General features: G+C 37.3%; 1 protein-coding gene across 1 annotated transcript in view; it reads left to right on the top strand.

Moving 5' to 3' along the window:
* The window catches only part of GPR158 (G protein-coupled receptor 158), a 304,199-nt gene that overhangs the window by 266,512 nt on the left and 19,214 nt on the right, over window positions 1–18,473 (top strand). The window contains exon 7 of the mRNA XM_032474100.1: window positions 8,849–9,087. Within this exon, the coding sequence (XP_032329991.1) occupies window positions 8,849–9,087 (239 nt within the window). The remainder of the gene's footprint in view (window positions 1–8,848; window positions 9,088–18,473) is intronic.

Below are 18,473 nucleotides of genomic sequence, written 5' to 3'. Positions count from 1 at the left end.
GTGCATAGTTTTCTCTAGCTCTTTGAGTATATTTAAGACAGTTGATCTAAAGTCTTTGTCTAGTAAGTGCAACATCTGGGCTTTCTTAGGGACAGTTTCTATTTCTTTTTCATGTGTATGGGCCATATATGCTTTTCTTTACATGTCTCATACTTTTTCTTGAAAACTGGACATTTTATAATGTTATAATGACAAGTGTTATAATGTAGTAAATCTAGAATCAGATTCTTTATCCTACCCAGGATTTATTGTTGTTCCCTAGTGTAGTTGCTGTTGTTTGTTATGTGGCTTTTCTGAACTAATTTTATATATATATATATATTCTTTGTTATGTGTGGCCACTGAAGTCTCTGTTCTGTTTGCTTAGTGGTCAGCTAGTGGTTCAGCAGAGAGCTCCCTAAAGTCTGCAACAAACAACAACAATAAAAACTTTTGAAATTTTCTCATTCTTTGCATATGAACTGTGTGTGTGTGTGTGTGTGTGTGTGTGTGTGTGTGTTGAGACATGCCTTCACTGCTTGGCCAAGGACTTTACAACTTTACCTTAGACTTCATTCTATGCTTGTGCAAGCCTCCAGTCAGCAGGGGATGAGAGCTTAGGGCCTTCTTAGATCTTTTCTGAGCATCTTCCAGCCATCTAGATACCCAGGAAAATATGGAAGCTTGTCAAAGCCCTGATTCTCCAACACATCTTATTCTTCAGCCTTTCCTCCTAACTTTTTGTTTAGTTTGTTATTTGTCCCAACCATTATCCCTTGCTGCAGGTGGCATCAGATAATCCATTGTCCTTTAAATGTTTCAAACAAATGACCCCCATATCATTGCCTCAGCCAGCTGAGTAAAATAAGGAAGGCCTTGAACTAGTTCTCCAGGGAGCCACCAGAGAGGTCAAAGTGAAAAACCACAATTCTTTGAGAACAAGATCCACTGTGTTCATCTAGTACTAGGTACCTATACAGAGAGTATAGGATATTGTCTTCAAGGCCACCACTGAGCTAGTGAGTGGAAGATAGGACCAATGTAGGTTAAAATGCCACAAAGCTCCTGTTACTCAAATTCAGCTATTTTTTTTATTAGTTAAGTATCCCCTGGTTGCTATAAGCTTTTGATTAGTTTCTAGTGTTCCCAAAAGTTGATTCCAACAGTTTTTACCAATTTATTAATTGCTTTTATGAATGGGTCGACTTTTGGAGTTCTTTGTTTCACCATTTTTGTTGATACCACTCCCCAAGAACCATCATATTTTAATTGCCTATTTATTTATGTTTTCTGAATTTATAATAAACCTGAAAGCAGGTAGATAATTGCCATTTTCTTTACTAAATTTCTAGGATTTACTGAAGTGTTGGCACATAACAGGAGATAATATTTACTCTCATTCCTGTATCTTTACCAGAATTCTTTCAAATTCCCTGATTTACCCAGCTTCTTCCTCCTCTGGTTTGTTTTCTTTAAAACACAGGCAACACAGTGAATGATAACAATAAAACTTCCTTTGCTAGCTATCAGGAGGACATTTGTAAATAATTAGTCAACTAAATGTTCTTGCCTTCATGTGCTGGATCTTCTAGGGGTTTAGGAAACAAGCAGGCATCCCCTGACTTCAAAAAGATTGTAAGTGTATGAGAGATACCAATTGAGTAATGGTGATCATTGGGGAAAATTTTGTGGACTAGGGTCATCAGACAAAGATCTAAGTAGTATGAGGTTCTCGAACTGAATCTACAAAGGTATGTGCGTTTGAATCAGTTTAGATAAAAGGGATGGTGCTCTGGGCATCTGAATTAGAAAAATACAGGAGAGTAGAGGAGATGTGGCATGTTTAGAGAGGCAGATTCCTGTTGTGCTTTTTAAAATTGATGTAACTCTGAACTAACTAATAGACAGTTCTGTTCTGGGGAAGATATAATAGAAAAAAGCACTAAGATAAGAGAAAATGATAGGAGTTTTGTAGTGTTCTGCTGCTCATGGACTTTGTGACTTTGGACAAGTGACTCCCCTCACTGGGACTCATTTCTTTTCTGTACATTAATGGGATCAAGAGAGATCATCTGCAAGTTCCTTCAAGCTCTATCAAAAATTTGACTTGCAACAATCTTATAACCCTTCCTTCTTTCTTTTCTCATCATTCTTCCTTCTTATTCTATCTACTTATAATTGGCTTGGAAGAAAGGAAGATTAGGATGAGACATGAGAGCTGAAGCAAGTACCTGAAATTGATTTTTTTAAATGCCTAAAGTTGGAAGACTGAGTTGTGAGTTTTCCTTCTTATAATAGCAATAACTTAATATATTCATAATAATCTTACTGAACTTCATGTCTGATAAATGTTAAAACCTGTTTCTGTCTAGGTGATGCTAGTCCTTCTTAATATACCTAAAATCCACCCAGCAGGCCAAGAAGTAGCTTTAGTGTATTTCTGAAAATGAAATTTTGAGAAATTGATGAAAAGCTTAATAAACATGAGCACTTGTGACCATTGAAAGCAAACTGACAGGCAGTGACTTCAGCCCTTTTTGTGTGGTTCACTCTCAAGGCTCTTTTTGTCAAGAATTGTTTGGCTTCATATTTATAAAAGATAATAACCACCTCCTACCTTTCATCACAAGCAATTATTCTCTGGAATTTCTAAGAAAGCAATAAAATTAATAGAAATTCAACTCTAATGGAGAACTTCAAGACTTTAGGATTATCCAAATTAAATTAATAGAACAGAAGACTGGATGGCTTAAGGATGTATTATCTTCATTCCCTTCTAGTAAACAAAGGAGATGCTGCTAAATCACAAACAAATGCAAATATTCTGAAAATGGAAAACTTTCTGTCCCTAGAGGCTTTAAAGTTTGGTGTCAGCATAATGTAAACTCAAAAAGTTATCTGATAGATTAGAGCAGTTTGCCCGTGGGAAAGGCACCTGCACCAATCTTAAGGCTTTCAGGAAAAATTGTTTAGAGCAGGAGCTCTCAAACTGTAGCCTTTATCAGAATTTACCTATAGGCTTTGTTAAAATACATATTTCTGTCCCTAACCCCCAGAGTTTCTGACTTAGTAGTTCTGAATGGGACCCAGGAATTTGCACTTCTAACAAGTTTTAAGATAGTGTTGATGCTACTGGCTTGGGAACTGCTGGCCTAGAGCAAGTGACATCTCAGCTGAGCTATGAAGCTATGTGGAATTAGCTAAATTAGGGGGTCCATACTTATGTGGGCAGAGGCAGTACAGAAAGCTGAGGGCAAAGGTTCAGCTAGAAGACACCTGCATGTGGTCCACAGGGACGTGCAGGACCCTAGGAAAAGGAGAATGGGGAGAGATGAGCCTGAAGCAAGAAGGAACCAATGTTTAAAACCCCTTTACCATACTAAGGAGCTAGGGTTTGGGTGGAGAGCCACAGAAGGACAGGTAAACAGGGGGCAACGTGATCAGAAGTGCAGTGTAGAAAGATCACTGTGGCTTTAGTGTAGAGCGTGGACTGAAGGTGGGCCCGACCAGTAAGGAGACAGCTTAGAAAGCTACTGTAGGAACAGACTGATGACCAGGAGCTGTATAGTGGCAGAAAGGTGGAGAAAAATAGAAGGATTTGAAAGATATTTAAGAGGTAGAAATTAAATTTCTTAGCATTACACTTGGGGTCTGGAATGCTGATGAGGGAGAAATATCAAAGTTCATCCCCAGGCTTCTACTTTGAGCAATTAAGTGAGACTAGTCATTGAGACAGGTAACTCAAGAGCAGAGGGTTAGAGGAGAGAGGAGTGGAGACAGTGATGTCTTTGTCTTGGGGCCTGTTGATGTCCAGTAGGTCACTGAGCTCAAGAGAGTGATCTAAACTGAAGACACAGATTCAGGACTCACCAGCATATAAATAACTGAAACAGCGTCATGGATGGAATTGCCTAAGTGTAATGTGTAAAGCAAGAATGGAAGATGGGGGTAGGTGTGTAGCTCAGTCACAGAGCATATGCTTGGCATGTGCGAGGTCCTGGGTTCAATCCCCAGGACCACCATAGGAAAAAAAAATATAGCTGACTGTGTCTAGGGGATCCTTGAGGAACCCAGTTACTTAAAGGGAAGCCTGAGGCAGAGGACTCTGTGATAGAGACTAAAAAGTTTCTCACTGAAGAGTAGGAAGAAACTCAAGAGACTGTGACCTACTGGAAGCCACGTGCTTCCACCATGCCAAAAGCTGGAGAGAGGTCAGTTTAAATAAGAGAAAGAATATCAGTTAGATATTTGAAGAAGATAACCAATAACCTAAGTACAAGTCCTTACAGAAGAATTTTATGGGCTCAAACCAAAAACGTATGGAAAGGGAAAAAGTAGAGGCAGACAATATCATGACAGCCAATTCCTGGGCTGCCCCTTTTTTTTCATTTCAACATTTCTATGAATTTATAAACTATATTAATAATGAGAATTGAAAAGATACTTTAAATATACCTATTTATATTAAGTTCTGGAAATTTTTTGCAGCCTTCTTGTATATGTTACTGCTTTCCTTCAGAAATAGTAAAAACCTTCTGAACAGATGGTAGCTTAAAGATTTATCTATGAAAAAAATAGTGGAAAAATTAATCTATATAAGAAGTTTAATGATTGCATTTTTTCCATACAGCTGTATTTCAAATAATTGCGTGTCTAAGGATTTCATTTTTAGAACTTGGTTTCTAGGCAGTGAACCTATGTAGACTAACAAGAGCTCATTTTTTTTTAAAGATATAGCAGAATTTTCTCATTTTATTTTAAGGCAATCCTAGAAAAATGTATCTTATTTCATTTTACAAAAACCAATATCCTGAAACGCTTAGATTGTAGGGCAGAGTTGTGTTATTGTGTTTTCTAATGTTTGAAAGCCAGTAAAATCAATAACAGGAGACTCAGGAGGGCTTTGCTCTGGGTTTTCCTCTCTGGAAATGAGATTATGGGATCTGTGACAATCTTGAACTCCTAGGCTATATAATAAACACCCACACAGTCATCTGGAAATCATGAATATTTCTGATAATTTAGAAGTGGGATTTCTTGATGAAAAGATTACCAAACTGGGATCATATAGATTTCCTCTGCAAATGACAAACTATCTGGTTAAGAAGCACTTTAAAGATGGTTATTTTAAAAATCCACTGTTCACTCACTTTGAGGTATAGAGTTTCTATGTGGATTGTGAAAATCTTCAAGTATCAGAAAAATAAATGATTTCCCACATCTTGGCCATGGAAACAAAATATAAATCATAACTATTTTCCCCTGGAGCGGTGATTCTCAACCCAGTGAAAACTCCTCACAGTAACTAGAAAAATCCCTAGGAGTTCCTGTGGGTTGAGAAAAAACAAAAGCAAAAAAACTTCCCCTCTTGCCAAACATTTCCACCCACTGGGCTTCAAACACAACTTACATTTCCCTGCTTTGTACTTTGTTACATGATTCCCTTCACCTGGAATATCTCCTTATTTCTTCCCCACTTCCCTCTGTTTCTACCTATTGATATCCATCAACACCCAGTCCAAATATCACCTATTCTGTGGGGTTACTGGACTTACTAGCTACTACCTATAACAGTATATAATATATGCTGTTCTATATGGTAGCTATTTACATACTTATTTCTAGTTAGATTGCAAGTTTCTAGAAGATGAGGGTCATATCCTAAGACTTCCATGTTGCCTAGCATGATAACTCACATACGATTGTCACTACATAAATGTTTGTTCATTATAATTACATTTCAGATATTCAAATGCAGTAAAGACAGAATTTGAAACAATTCTCTTCTTTTTCTTTTGGGCATATCCAAAATATAGAGGAGCAGAAAAATGGGTCAGATTCTCTCTTTTGAGATCTTAGTCATTCAAAATTTAGAATTCACCCAGGTGCAATGAGAAACATTATGTGTACATAGTGGGTGTAGATTTCTCATACAGAAAGTAAGATTGGCACTAGCAAAAATACTAATTTTCTAAGAAATTGCTCTCATTTCTAAGACAGAGAGTTCTTTGAATATTGATCAGCTGATTATAATAGAAGCTTTCTTAATGGATTAGTAATCGGTCAATTAATTGATAAAGTTGTTTAAACTGGAAAGGGATTAAAAAGGTGCATATACACTGTAATCTAAAACACAAGTAATCCTTTACCAATATTTTTGAAATAAGGCCTTTTCTTTGACTATGGATCTAACATTTTGAATGCATTGTTCTCTCTCTAGCATACATCCCTGCAGTGTATTATCTGTTTTTCAGTGTTGGTTCTTTAAATAGGAGTAAGAATCTAAAGAGTTGTGGATTTTTTTTGAGGTAATCTAAGTGTAGACTCCTTCTAGATTTTTTATGCTTATTGACCACCCCAGTATATTAAAATTATCTCACTTTCCCCTGAATTAGCAGCTTCTTTTAGTGATTTGACTTTATGGAGTCTTTCCAAGGTATTCAAAATAGATTTCATACAAATAAGCCTCCTTTGCTTTCACACTCAATTTAGTTCAATCATGTAAAATGAGAACAAATACTCTGTTATCACTTATATGTGGAATCTGAAAAATAAACAAATGTATATAACAAAACAGAAACATACTCACAGATCTGGAGAACAAACTAGTGGTTACCAGTAGGGAAAGGGAAGGAGAGGGGATAAGAAAGGGGTATGAGATTAAGAAACACAAACTACTATGTATAAAATAGATAAGTAACAAAGATATATTGTACAGCACAGGGAAATGTAGCCATTATTTTATAATAACTTTAAATGGAGTATAATCTATAAAAATATTGAAGCACTATGTTGTAGCCTAAAACTAATATAATATTATAAGTCAACTAGTCTTTAAGTTTTAAAAAGATGATAACATTGGGCATAATCTGGGGACAAGTAAAATTGATTCTTAACAAGTAGCAATTCAGCTACTTGGAGCAGAAACATTTGAAGCATGAGACAGGGGTACCACATTAGCTGCCAGCACTAGCATTCAGTACGGCATGGGCTGTACTCAGTGTTTTACAGCAGGAATGGAGAACAACTGTTAATCTGGTGAATTGCAGCTCTTCCTTGACTTTCAATGGAGTTATGCCCAGATAAACTGATTGTAAATTGAGAATATCATGTCAAAAATGCATTAATACACCTAACTAAGGACCATTATAGCTTAGCCTAGCCTACCTTACCCATGCTCAGAACACTTACATTAGCCTATAGTTGTGCAAAATCATCTACCATGAGGCCTATTTTATAATAAAATGTTGAATATCTCATGTAATTTATTGAATACTGTACTGGAAGCAGGGAAAAATAATGGCTGAATGGGTACAGACAGTTGTAAGTGTATCCATTGTTCACTGTCGTGATCACACAGCTAACCGGGAGCTGCAGCTCTCTGCTACTGCCCAGCATCATGAGAAAGTATCTGCCACATATCACTAGCCTGTGAAAAGATCAACATTCAGAATTTGAAGTACAGTTTCTACTGAAAGCATATCCCTTTGTGCCATCATAAAGTCAAAAAACCATAAGTCAAACCATCTTAAGTTGGGGACCATCTGTAGTTAAATGGTGAGTAGTTAACATGCCCTCCTTTCTACTCTTATTGTATATTAATACCTTTCTGACATTGTTCCTCATAAAAATTGAGGATAAGTATTTTATTCAGAATTAAATACCTTCATCCTATGAGTTAGTTGAAGGACAATGAGGTTAAGGATATAGCAGGGATGGGGGGGAATAAAAAAGAATCTGCTAGAAAATAACTTTCTTTGCTAGATGTGTTGTGTGAACTCAGGGAGAGCTACTAAGGGTCTACATAGGAAGGAAAAATAGTGTAATACATCTAGACTGTCTCAGGTGTATTTATTTCATTTCCAGATTTATAATGATTTTATGATTAATTCATATGAATATTTAATTTAAAATGTTAAAAGAGTGAAATGGAGGAGGAAATAGAGTTGGGAAGAGAAATTTATTTTTGCCTTTTGGAAATTGATTATGGTATCATAAACCATCATGGTAGTTCATATAAACTCATAATTTTGTGACCTAAAATACCAGAATATGAGTGGGGAGTTAAAATCAGCTAAGAATATTTTGCAGATGAAATTAAAGAAAGTGTGTCTGGAAAGATCCCTATAGTAAGGTTGGATTTTGTCTTCACCCCATGTCTAGAGGTGGAATGGTTCTTAGATCTCACCTAATCTGGTAGTTCTCAACCCTGGCTATTCGTGTGAGTCCTATATATGGAAGAAGAAAATGTAAATTTTAAAAATCACTACATTTCTTATAGGTCATATCCCAGTCCTCCTCCTCAATGCAGTAATCTTACTCGGGGGTATTTAACTACCCCTCTTACTGTTTCATACTTACTATTTTTGGTAATGTGATAAAATGACTATAAAGGGAAGCTGTATAAAATGATTATCAGAAAATACCTTTCATAGCATTCTACTGTAAAAAATAACTGGTTTAAGGAAGTTTTTGTCTTCGTATAATGCTGTAAAACCCAACTACTCACTTTCAGGACTATTTTTTGATCCCTCAGAAACCCTGTTTGTGCAATGTTGCCCTATAGATCTTTCTAAGGTCCTGAGAATTTTCCTTGAAATATTAAGATGTACTCAAAAGAATTCCATCCTATACAAATCTATTGACTCACTGGCCTCTAATGCAGGATATTTGTTCTGCTATTGGAAGTAAACTGGATGAAATTAAGTAAAAATCAAAGCAATAGTTTCTGGTTTTTTTTTTTTTTAATGTTAAAACTCTACATAAGTAGGTTTGGGTGGGTTTAAATTTCACCTAGAAAAATAAGATTTTAGAGTTTTGCTTTCTGAGTGTTAGGTTTGCCTTCACATTTTGATGTCTTACTTTTCAGGGTTTTGAAGGTGTTTCTTTCACGAACAGCGCAACGGATTCCATACATGACTGGGGGACGGGTCATGAGGATGCTGGCAGTAATACTCCTGGTAGTATTTTGGTTTCTTGTTGGCTGGACTTCATCCGTTTGCCAGAATTTGGAGAGGCAGATTTCACTCATTGGCCAAGGGCAAACATCAGATCACCTCATCTTCAATATGTGCCTCGTTGAGCGCTGGGATTACATGACAGCAGTTGGTATGTGGTCACTCGTTTTGTGTGATTGTATCGTCCTTTGCCCAGTAGCATTAAAATGGACCTCATGTGAAGCCTTGCCAAGCCCTGTCACAAACCCTAAAGGAATTTCACTAAATATGGTTTTGGTGGAACAGTATTATGAAAAGGACAGTGATGACATATGGAATACGAACCTCTTCTGAGAGTTCCCATTCTTTCTCAAAAATATGTAGCCTTGTTCAGAAAATGTAATCAGGGATTATAAATCAATAAAAAAATGTTTAAAAAAAAAAAGAAAGAAAATGCAATCAGGAAGACATTCAGTAAGTAAAGGCAACTTCTCTGTCCAAAGAGCCTTTCTGCTTTCTATCCTATGAGTGTGTCCCCATTTGACTAACAGTAGCCATTCTCTTGAATTATTTCTTTAGTTGGGAGGTAAAAAGGAAACATGTTGGTAATTTTTATATAGTTCTGGTCCTATGATGTATTAGACTTGGTATCCAGGGCACTCTATGCAAAATTTCTAATTTATCTTCCCTGTAAAGATAAATTCCCTGGAGGTCCAGTATTACACAAACATAGATCTGGACTACTTGGGGGCAATAAGAGTTATATGACTGAGAAACTGGAAAACTTGGAAGAATCACATGATGAATTGGGCCAAAAATACAGACTATTTTTCTGGCACCTCAGTTTGAAAAAAATTGAAAAAATGAAAAAGAGAAAATTCCATAGAAAATGTTTTGTTGTTAATATTTGGCTGTTTTAAGATAAACTTCCAAAGATATAAAAACCCTTTATTATTTTGTTGTTATTCCCCTCAGTCATCCAGGGACAAATCTTAATTTTATTTGGCAGATGTCAAAAATAAACACATGGATTTAATTTCTATTTTCTGTCTCCCCTATATTTGGTAATTGTTTGTTGAATGTTCACAATCAATATTTTGCTAGAAGCTAATAAAATGTGTATAATATTTTACTAGACAAGATACTTTAGGAATCTTATAGGCCTGATATCGGTAATAATAAGCAGTGTAGGTACATAAAGGGAATGGTCATTATGGTAATATACAAAGTCAATCATTGTTTTGATCAATATCAAAGAAGATATCAGTAGTTCCACCTCAGTGCATATCAATCTCACTATCAGAAGATAAAGCCAAGGACTAAGGTAGGAAGCAATTCTGATTGTGACTTTAGTCTGGGTAGGGAAATTAAATAAATTGTCTAGGTATAAATTTTCTGCTTAATTGAAACCTCTTTTATTATTATTTTACATTCTTCAATTCAAGTTAACCAAACTGGGGAAAATCATTTCCCTGTATTACTATGAAAAGCCCATTATGGTTCTTTTATGTTTTACAAAGAATATAATACTCAGAATACATAAAGAGGCATCATTGGATAAGCAACAAACAAGCAGAAAGCATGTCCTATTTATTCACCTAGCATTTTTTTGCATTTTTCACACATTGGTTTTGAGATGTATTCAAAGGCCTTTTTAAAGTGTATTTTTCACCCTAAAGAAGGTCACATATGTGATCTCTATGTAGAAATAAATAGGAATATATAACTGACAGTAACCTGCCATTCATTTTATATAAACTTTCTTTATATATAAGAATTTTATACAATAAGATCCACTGAACACCCATAATGTCTCTAGTACTATGTTGAACACTTCATGGGAGATATGAAGGCCTTACTCCTCTCATCAGGTAGTTTACTGTTGGTTTATACAGATAAGTGAGAATTGTTAAAAATTATTAAAAAGCAAAAATCAATGGTAAAGGAAGGCAGCAGTTTAGACCAGAACCCAGGTATCTTTATAAAAGAGAAATTTTCTGAGCCATGGGTCATATTTAGATTATTGTGAAGAAGTATGAAGATAGGAATAGTGGTGGGGGGGGGTGGGAATTATATGAAACATGAAGGAAATGCCTAGCTAGAAAAGAGGGTTATGATGAAATACATTGTAAATAATGCCAGATGGTTAAGTTTATCGTGAGTCTTGAAAATCTGTTGAAGGAACTTGGTGAACCAAAAAGTGATGCAATAAATCAGTAAGTTCAATCTAGATTGCCTTTAAGAGGTTTGTGTATATATACATACAATATGAAATGGACCAAATTCAGGGATTTTGGAGTTGGAGCCATTAGAATGGAGAAGGATTGAGAGCAGTGCTTCTCAAAGTGCCGTCTCACAGCCAGCAGCCGCAGCTTCGCCCAGGAGCCTGTTAGAAATGCAAATTCTTGGGGTCACTTCCTGAAGTCCTCAACCAGATGAGACGTTCTAGGATAGTGGGCCCCAGCTATCTGTGTATCAAGCCCTCCAGGTCATTCTGATGTTACCCTAAAGTATAGAGTGACTGACTCAGAGGAGGTAATCAGATGAACTTCCTAGAAGAGAGGGACCACTTATGGCAGTTAGGCTCTGGGCATTCTGCAATGCCCTTCCTGCGTCGCTGACCAACCACTAGAACATTCTTCACAATGTTATTTCAAGTCTTGACATGTATCCTCTCTTCATACTTCCAAACTATCCACTTCTCTTTTAAAGAACTTCTTGAAAAAATAAATAGGTGCCATCAGAGAGGAGTGTCTTTCAGTTCTTGCCTACACTTCTATTCCTACCCACTCGTATTTTTTCTCCCTCGTACTATCTAAGCTAGGCCACACTCATCTCCACTGAGCCCCCTCATCTCCAGTGACCTCTCTCACTTTATATGACATTTTTGCCATCTCAAATCCCCCACCCTCTCAAACCACTCATTGAAGAATTCCATTCTGACCACACTTTTTCTCCTCGCTTATTGGTTTAACCGCGCCCTCCACAATCGCTCTCTAGTATCATGGGCAGACTTCACTGTACTTGACTGCCAGGAGATTCTCCAGGAAATTCCTCTCCAGAGAGGAATGCATACCAGGAGGCAAGTTTTTCCACTAGCAAGGAAGAAACTGTGAAAAAAAAGTGGGCATTTTTTAATACATTAAGTGTGGATAATACCGGGGAAGGAAAATGAAGAGCCAGGAGGACCCCTGAGCTCTCGTTCCCGAGGACCCTGAGGTGGTGGTGAGGAGAGGAGGGAGAGCCATGGCTTAAGGGGCTGCAGGGAATGCAGTACTTCAAGCAATGTAACCAGATCTCCGTTAAGGTGGAGAGAAGTGAAGAGAAGAGACTGGTTATGGTGGTCAGCTCTAGGTCATGCTTTTGAAGTGAGATAGAATTAGCAAGACTTGAGAGGCAGGAGTTAGTTAAACTAATATCCCCAACAGTGTGAAATGATACCATTAGTGTCTCCTGGAAAGTACAAGACTAATAACAGGGTGCAGAGATCAAGGGGTCAGAGGAAGGTAGATGTTTGGTGGTGGTTTTGTTATTGTCCAGACATTATGTGCTATAAACCACTGGAACACCTTAGTTTCAAAATTACACTTTCTTTCAGTGACACAGTTCTCTAAAGAAAAGCCGTCATGTGATTTAACAATAGGAACAAATATTTGAAATTAGGACTGTTTTGAAAAATCAGAGGCATATGGTTGCTGTAATTTTTTTTCACACTACCCTACAGCAATCTCATTCATTTCACTTTCAGGATTGGGCATTAGAGATTCTGTATTGAACCTCTCCAAGTTTAATGTTTTCTAATGTGTAGTGTATGCCTCTTTTCAGTTCTCTTTGTATATTTCTAAAAGTAGCATGCTTACCATTAGATTTTTTACATCCAGGTTGTTATTCAATAATAAATTCATATATCTTCAGTCAGCCAAAAAGAAAATTATACTGAAAGCTAAATTATTCCCTATTTCCTAAACAGAAATGTTTCTATGCAGGGGAGAGGATATGGAGAGGCTGGAGGGAGGTTTTTACCTTGAAGTTGCTGTAAGAAATCTTTATCAAGAAGCTGTTTTTTACTTACATTAGTGTCAGGAGCCAATTTAGAAAAAAAAGAAAAGTGATGGTTAATATAATGATAAACATGCATTCTGGATCGGCCTGACCCATCGAAAACAACCTATTTTTTTAAAAAAATACAAAATACAGAACAATTTAAAGGAGTGTGATAGGAGTTTTCTCACTAAAGTAGATCCCTAGTTAGAAACATTGGTGATAATTTTCAAGGGTGGGGCCTTTCTATTTTTGCTTACTGACCAGGTCTGCTTCAGAACCACCCAGGTAGGTGATTTTCCTACCACAAGTGTTTCAGAAGGAGGAACTGGGTATAGAAAACTACTTGGGGAATATCTCTCAACCCCTATGAGCCTCAGTTTCTTCTTTTAAGAAATATTTGAAAATATAAGAAATATTTCAAAACATAGAAATAGAAGAAAAAATGACTTTCAGAATCCCATTGTCTGCTTATAATTTTCAGTAATCATTGTTTGTCCTGTATAAAAAATTGTGAAGTAAACTTTAATAGAAAGCAAATAAGGATATAAATATTGCAACTGTGAAAGACAGATGAACATTGGACAAGGTGAGGAATACTGTATAGGCCCCCAATAGTCTGTTTTTTAGAAAGTAATTTTATCTGGTAGAAAGAGAATTTCAAATTTTGGATGTTCCAGAGTATTTCTGGATCAGACTAGAATTCCTATAAAGACTTCAGCTGCCATACCTCTTTGGAAATCATCTATATCCATATAAAACATAATCCTGCTGCACTTGTCCCATTCCTCTTTATATGACTTGGCACTTTTCTGAGTATGTGTCAGTGTAGCATCTGTAGCTCAGTGAAGGCAAAAGAAAGGATTCTTCCTTCTGCTCACTGCCTTTCCTCTCCTAACCTAGAAGCTACGTGCTCCTCAGCAACACTGCCTGGGTCATTCACACCACATCCCTGGCACCTGGCAATGTATTTGTCAGGTGTGGGCTCCTGATAAGCATTTGCTGAAAGAAGAAAGAATGAGCCCAGCTGCCTTTACCTTGTACTGTTCTGTATGGTCAGCGTTAGACCAGTGTGAGGAAACATGCTAAAGCTAAAAATCCAGCAGTTACACAATTGTCCCCAAATTAATTTGAATGGTAAAAGTGTATGTTCAAATTTGGGGAAATGTTTTTGAGAAAATTATATAAACTAAAATGGCAGTACCCAGCCCTTTTAGGAAATTCTACCTCTGACTCATCCAACAGTCAAAATAAGACCTTGGTACAAATTTGGCATGGCACATCAGAATTATAATTTTTAAAATATTGCATAGTACATTTACAAATATTGAAGTAGAATAAAGTTGATTTGCTTTTGATAAAAACTTTTTTTTTTTAATGTCACCGTCCTACTGGGGCTATGTAAAGAATAAAGGAGTTGGGATTGGGAACCATTCTGCTAAATTGATGGTGAAAGCAAATAAATATCCCAAGTCATACTCATTCTGAAAAATGTTAGTAGTAAGATTATCAGATTTTTTTTCTTAATCTCTGTACCCTAATTGGTAAATTGGTGGTCAGTTGTTCGTGTTCAGGATTTTTCACAATAGCAATAAAATTTATCATGGTTAAAATTTAAAACTTCATTACCCTATGAATTTCCTGATTGGTAAAAACTGACAAATGAGTGGAACTGACTTCTCATGTCTGAATTATTTTTATAATGTCAGTCGGGAAGACCACATCTTTATACCTAGATTTAGAGCTTGCTGGCAAGGTCCTCCAATATACAGCTTCCAAGTTTGGAATACATAAATTCAATAGCAGAAGTGATGATGCAATGGAGGTCACTCTTTAGTATATTTAATTGGTTAGCAGTTAGTTTCTGACTACATATTCAGAATGTAGACTGAAGATACTAAAGCAGTACCAGTGACCAGGGTAAGTTAGAAGAAGAGGGCAGATTCTTGCCTTGCCTACAAGAAACAGCAACAAGGCTGCAAAAATGTGACCAATAGATGGTAATGGCAAGGACGTGTAGAACTTCCACTGCAGGACTAAATCTCTGTGTCAAACTTTAGTTCAAAACTAGGCAAGCACTGAAATGTGTCCTTGGTTTCTTCCAGAAGTTAGGTGGTGATAATCTGATGTGGTTAAAAATGGACATGATTGAGAATAAAGCTATTTCGCTGCCTTCCTTAACCTAGCACAAAAATATATACTAAAAGCTCTATTCAGGCTCTGTTTACCTTCTATTATTGTCTGTTATCTTTCTGTATTGCTGATATGACCTAACTCTTCTCAACTGTATTTATATGATCTAATAACTGTTCCCTGACAAAGACTGCTATATAAATTAAGATCTTCCCCATCTCTTCACGGTTGTGAAAAGTCCAGCAATATATGAAGTATCTCATGGTTCTGGAAACCCCTTAGAGCTTGAAATCCTTTGTTTCAGAAAAAGACATAGAGAAAAATCTAAGCAGTGATTGAACAGGTATGATAAGCTTGGGTTCACATACCATTTGGGAATTTAAAATTTAAAATTCCCAAATTAAAAAAAAAAATCCTAATATTTGGTTGCTTTCAGAGGATTCCAACATTGATTACCTCATAGTTCAAAAGCACTCATTCATTTCCATGAATTTCACATGGGCTGTTTTCACTACAGAAAATATAATCTTTTCTCTTCCTCATTGACATGTCCTTCTATGTTCACCTCTTTCCTGGTGTCATATTTTAAACACAAAAAAGCAGATAGTGTGTTCAGTGATTTAATTAGCCATATGCCAGTGTTTAGAAGGAACTGAGAAGAATACAATCAGTCTTACTTAAAGAAATTCTAAAATAGCCATTGTTTCTAAGGATTTAAATTCTTAACCAGCCCCCCCCCAAAATTAGGCTATATTGTGACAGGTGAAATGTGTTAAAAAGCCCCCTTTAATGAGTATTGGGGAAAATAGATTAGACTTCTGTTGCCAGTGACTAGGTTCTCATCTTGCCACAGAAAAGATTCAGAAATGAGAGAGGGACGTTAAGAAAGTAAAGTGAGAATTTATTGAAGGATGGATAGTCCTCTCTCAGGGGGAGAGTAGACAGGGTCAGGTGGGCATCTGCCCTGTGTTTCTTCAGCAAGCTGGTTACACAGAGTGTAAAAATGAATGGGCAGAATATTCCTTGTGTAGGGAAGGGTTTGGAGTTGTATCCTCTATTTTCACCCCAACTCCACCTTCCCTAGGGGAGAAGGGACTTTTGTCCTTAATCTGGATCAGAAGTGTCATGGAGTCAGTGCATGATGGGTACTTCTAATCTGCAAGGCTAATTTTATTGAAATGAGGGCATAATAAGCAAAAGGTTTCATTCAGACACTGGAGAGTCCTGCCTTTTCCCACCTTTCTTTGTCCACCTCAAAATGTGTGCACTTGTCACCCCAAAATGTGTGACCACTTATCATCCTAGATGTCCCTGCTTTTCTTTCTCTGCTCAAGGACCCCTGTTGTTTACATGATGTAGGGTTTCCTGTATTTGGCCAGTTGTCAAAAGATTTTGGCAGCTCTTTCTCTGGTATTAAAAGGACTATCATAGTTTTAAAACAAGCTGTGAATCCATATGGACTGCAAGTTCCAGCACGTTCTCACACCCCTATCCCATCCTGATTTCTGCAGTAATTGTGGAGAGCAGAGCCTGGCACTGATTATAGGAGTGGAAAGGTTTGTAAGGTTTCCTGGTTCAGCTCGCTGGGCCCCATTCCCCAAAGTAGTCAAAACTGTGGATATAAGGGGGAGACAATTTGGCCAACAGAATAACAGAAGTTTGGTAATGATCGCACAAATCCTTCACTCAGTGGTCACCAATGTCCTGGGCCAAGCATCACTCAGCAAAATTGTCTCATAGATGTTATAAGCTGTAAATTGAACATGGAAGTTAAAGTTTCTTTAACTTCTAAGAGAGAAAATGGCACTGTACGTATAAAATTAAGGAATAAATTTATTCTTTCTTTGTCCTTTAGCATCATACAAATCATTGCACTCAAAGAAGTAAGATATTTTTCCACAGAGGTAGAATATAAATAAATAAAAATATAACCCTCCCACTACCAGTCATTCTAAAACCACTCAAGCTAGTCCTTCAAAATGTACATGTGTTGTCGCCCAAGCAAAGGCAATGTCAGTGCTGTCAGTCTTTGATAAAGGATTGAAATTTTAAAATATGTTTTTAAAGTGGTAACAAATAACCCCAATTCCAACTCCTACCCCAAACAACACACATGTAAATAGAGAAAGGAATAGAAGGAACGTTACTGAAGACAAAGCCTGCTGCCCTGACCTCCACCCTGCATGGTCCCTAATCTTATTCTGTCCTTCTCTTCCGTCTCTTCTTAATTTATGACCTTTAATGTTCATTTATCAGCTTGGACGAATCTGGGGTTACTACATTTCCATCACCCCATATCAAACTTTAAAAAGCATAAATGTGTATACGAGAGGGAAAGAAAAATATACTTCCTCTAACTTCCCCAGTTAAGAGGCAGTGGAGTTGGTGAAAAACTTGATCTCAGTTCTAGGGACGTGTGAAAGGAAGCAGTAAAGGAACACCAACATGCAAAGGTATCCACAGCCTTTCTGCCTGAGGGAGCTCCCCCAGAGATGGGGAGAAAACAGGCCACCATGTGGCCTGCGTGGCCTGAATACTCTGCGTGATTCAGAGCAGCAATCCTTAGCATTCCACACAGTGGCTCTGCCCCAAACGACATTTCAGCACTCAGAATTCTGCCCCAGCCTTTTTAAAGGAGTCACAAATTCTCCAATAAAACCTTCATAACTGTAGCTAATGTACAAAATGCATTCAGCTCACTGCCTCGCATATTTGAAGGATGTTAGCTCCCAAGTCAGACGAACTGAGGGGCAGAAAGCACTTTTGAGTAGAACTCTTTTAACCACCACTGGCTAATTCTAATTGGCATATTAGTTGCTTAAAATACAAACAACTGTTGCTTGGGAAAATGTTTATTTTCTTCAGTAGTATAAAAATATGTCCAAGGATTTTGTCTAGGCCTCTGTTAATAACAGAGCAAAAGAAAACCTCAGCCAAAAGATGTAATTTAGGGAACACTGGTCAGGAACCAGGAGGCCTGGATCCAGCCCCCGTTCTGCTGCCAACATGGTGAGTCAGCGTGGGGAGAGCCAGCTTCTCCACAGGCATATCCCTGTGGCTCGCTGCTCCCGGGAGCTGAGAACAGAGTTTTGGCCCCATTGTCCTGGCTGTGAAATCTCCCTTCTCCTCCAAGCTTTGCAGGTGAATAAACTGACTTCATGACAAGCAGAATAACTCACCAACCAACCCCATACACAGCCACACACACACTCAAAAATGTACCCTGAAGTGGTCACCTGAAGTCACTTCTAGCTTTGAAATTCTATCAGAAGTATCATTCTCATTGTCCTTATCTTTATAAGTCTCATAACTGTCTTTATTTTAACAAAAGCAAAGACAAATAAACCTCCAGAGTATGAAGGCTTCTGTCTGCCAGCCAAGCCC

Source organism: Camelus ferus, chromosome 35, assembly GCF_009834535.1.
Source record: "Camelus ferus isolate YT-003-E chromosome 35, BCGSAC_Cfer_1.0, whole genome shotgun sequence".
NCBI classification, from domain to species: domain Eukaryota; kingdom Metazoa; phylum Chordata; class Mammalia; order Artiodactyla; family Camelidae; genus Camelus; species Camelus ferus.
This window is presented reverse-complemented; position numbering and strand designations above follow the sequence as displayed.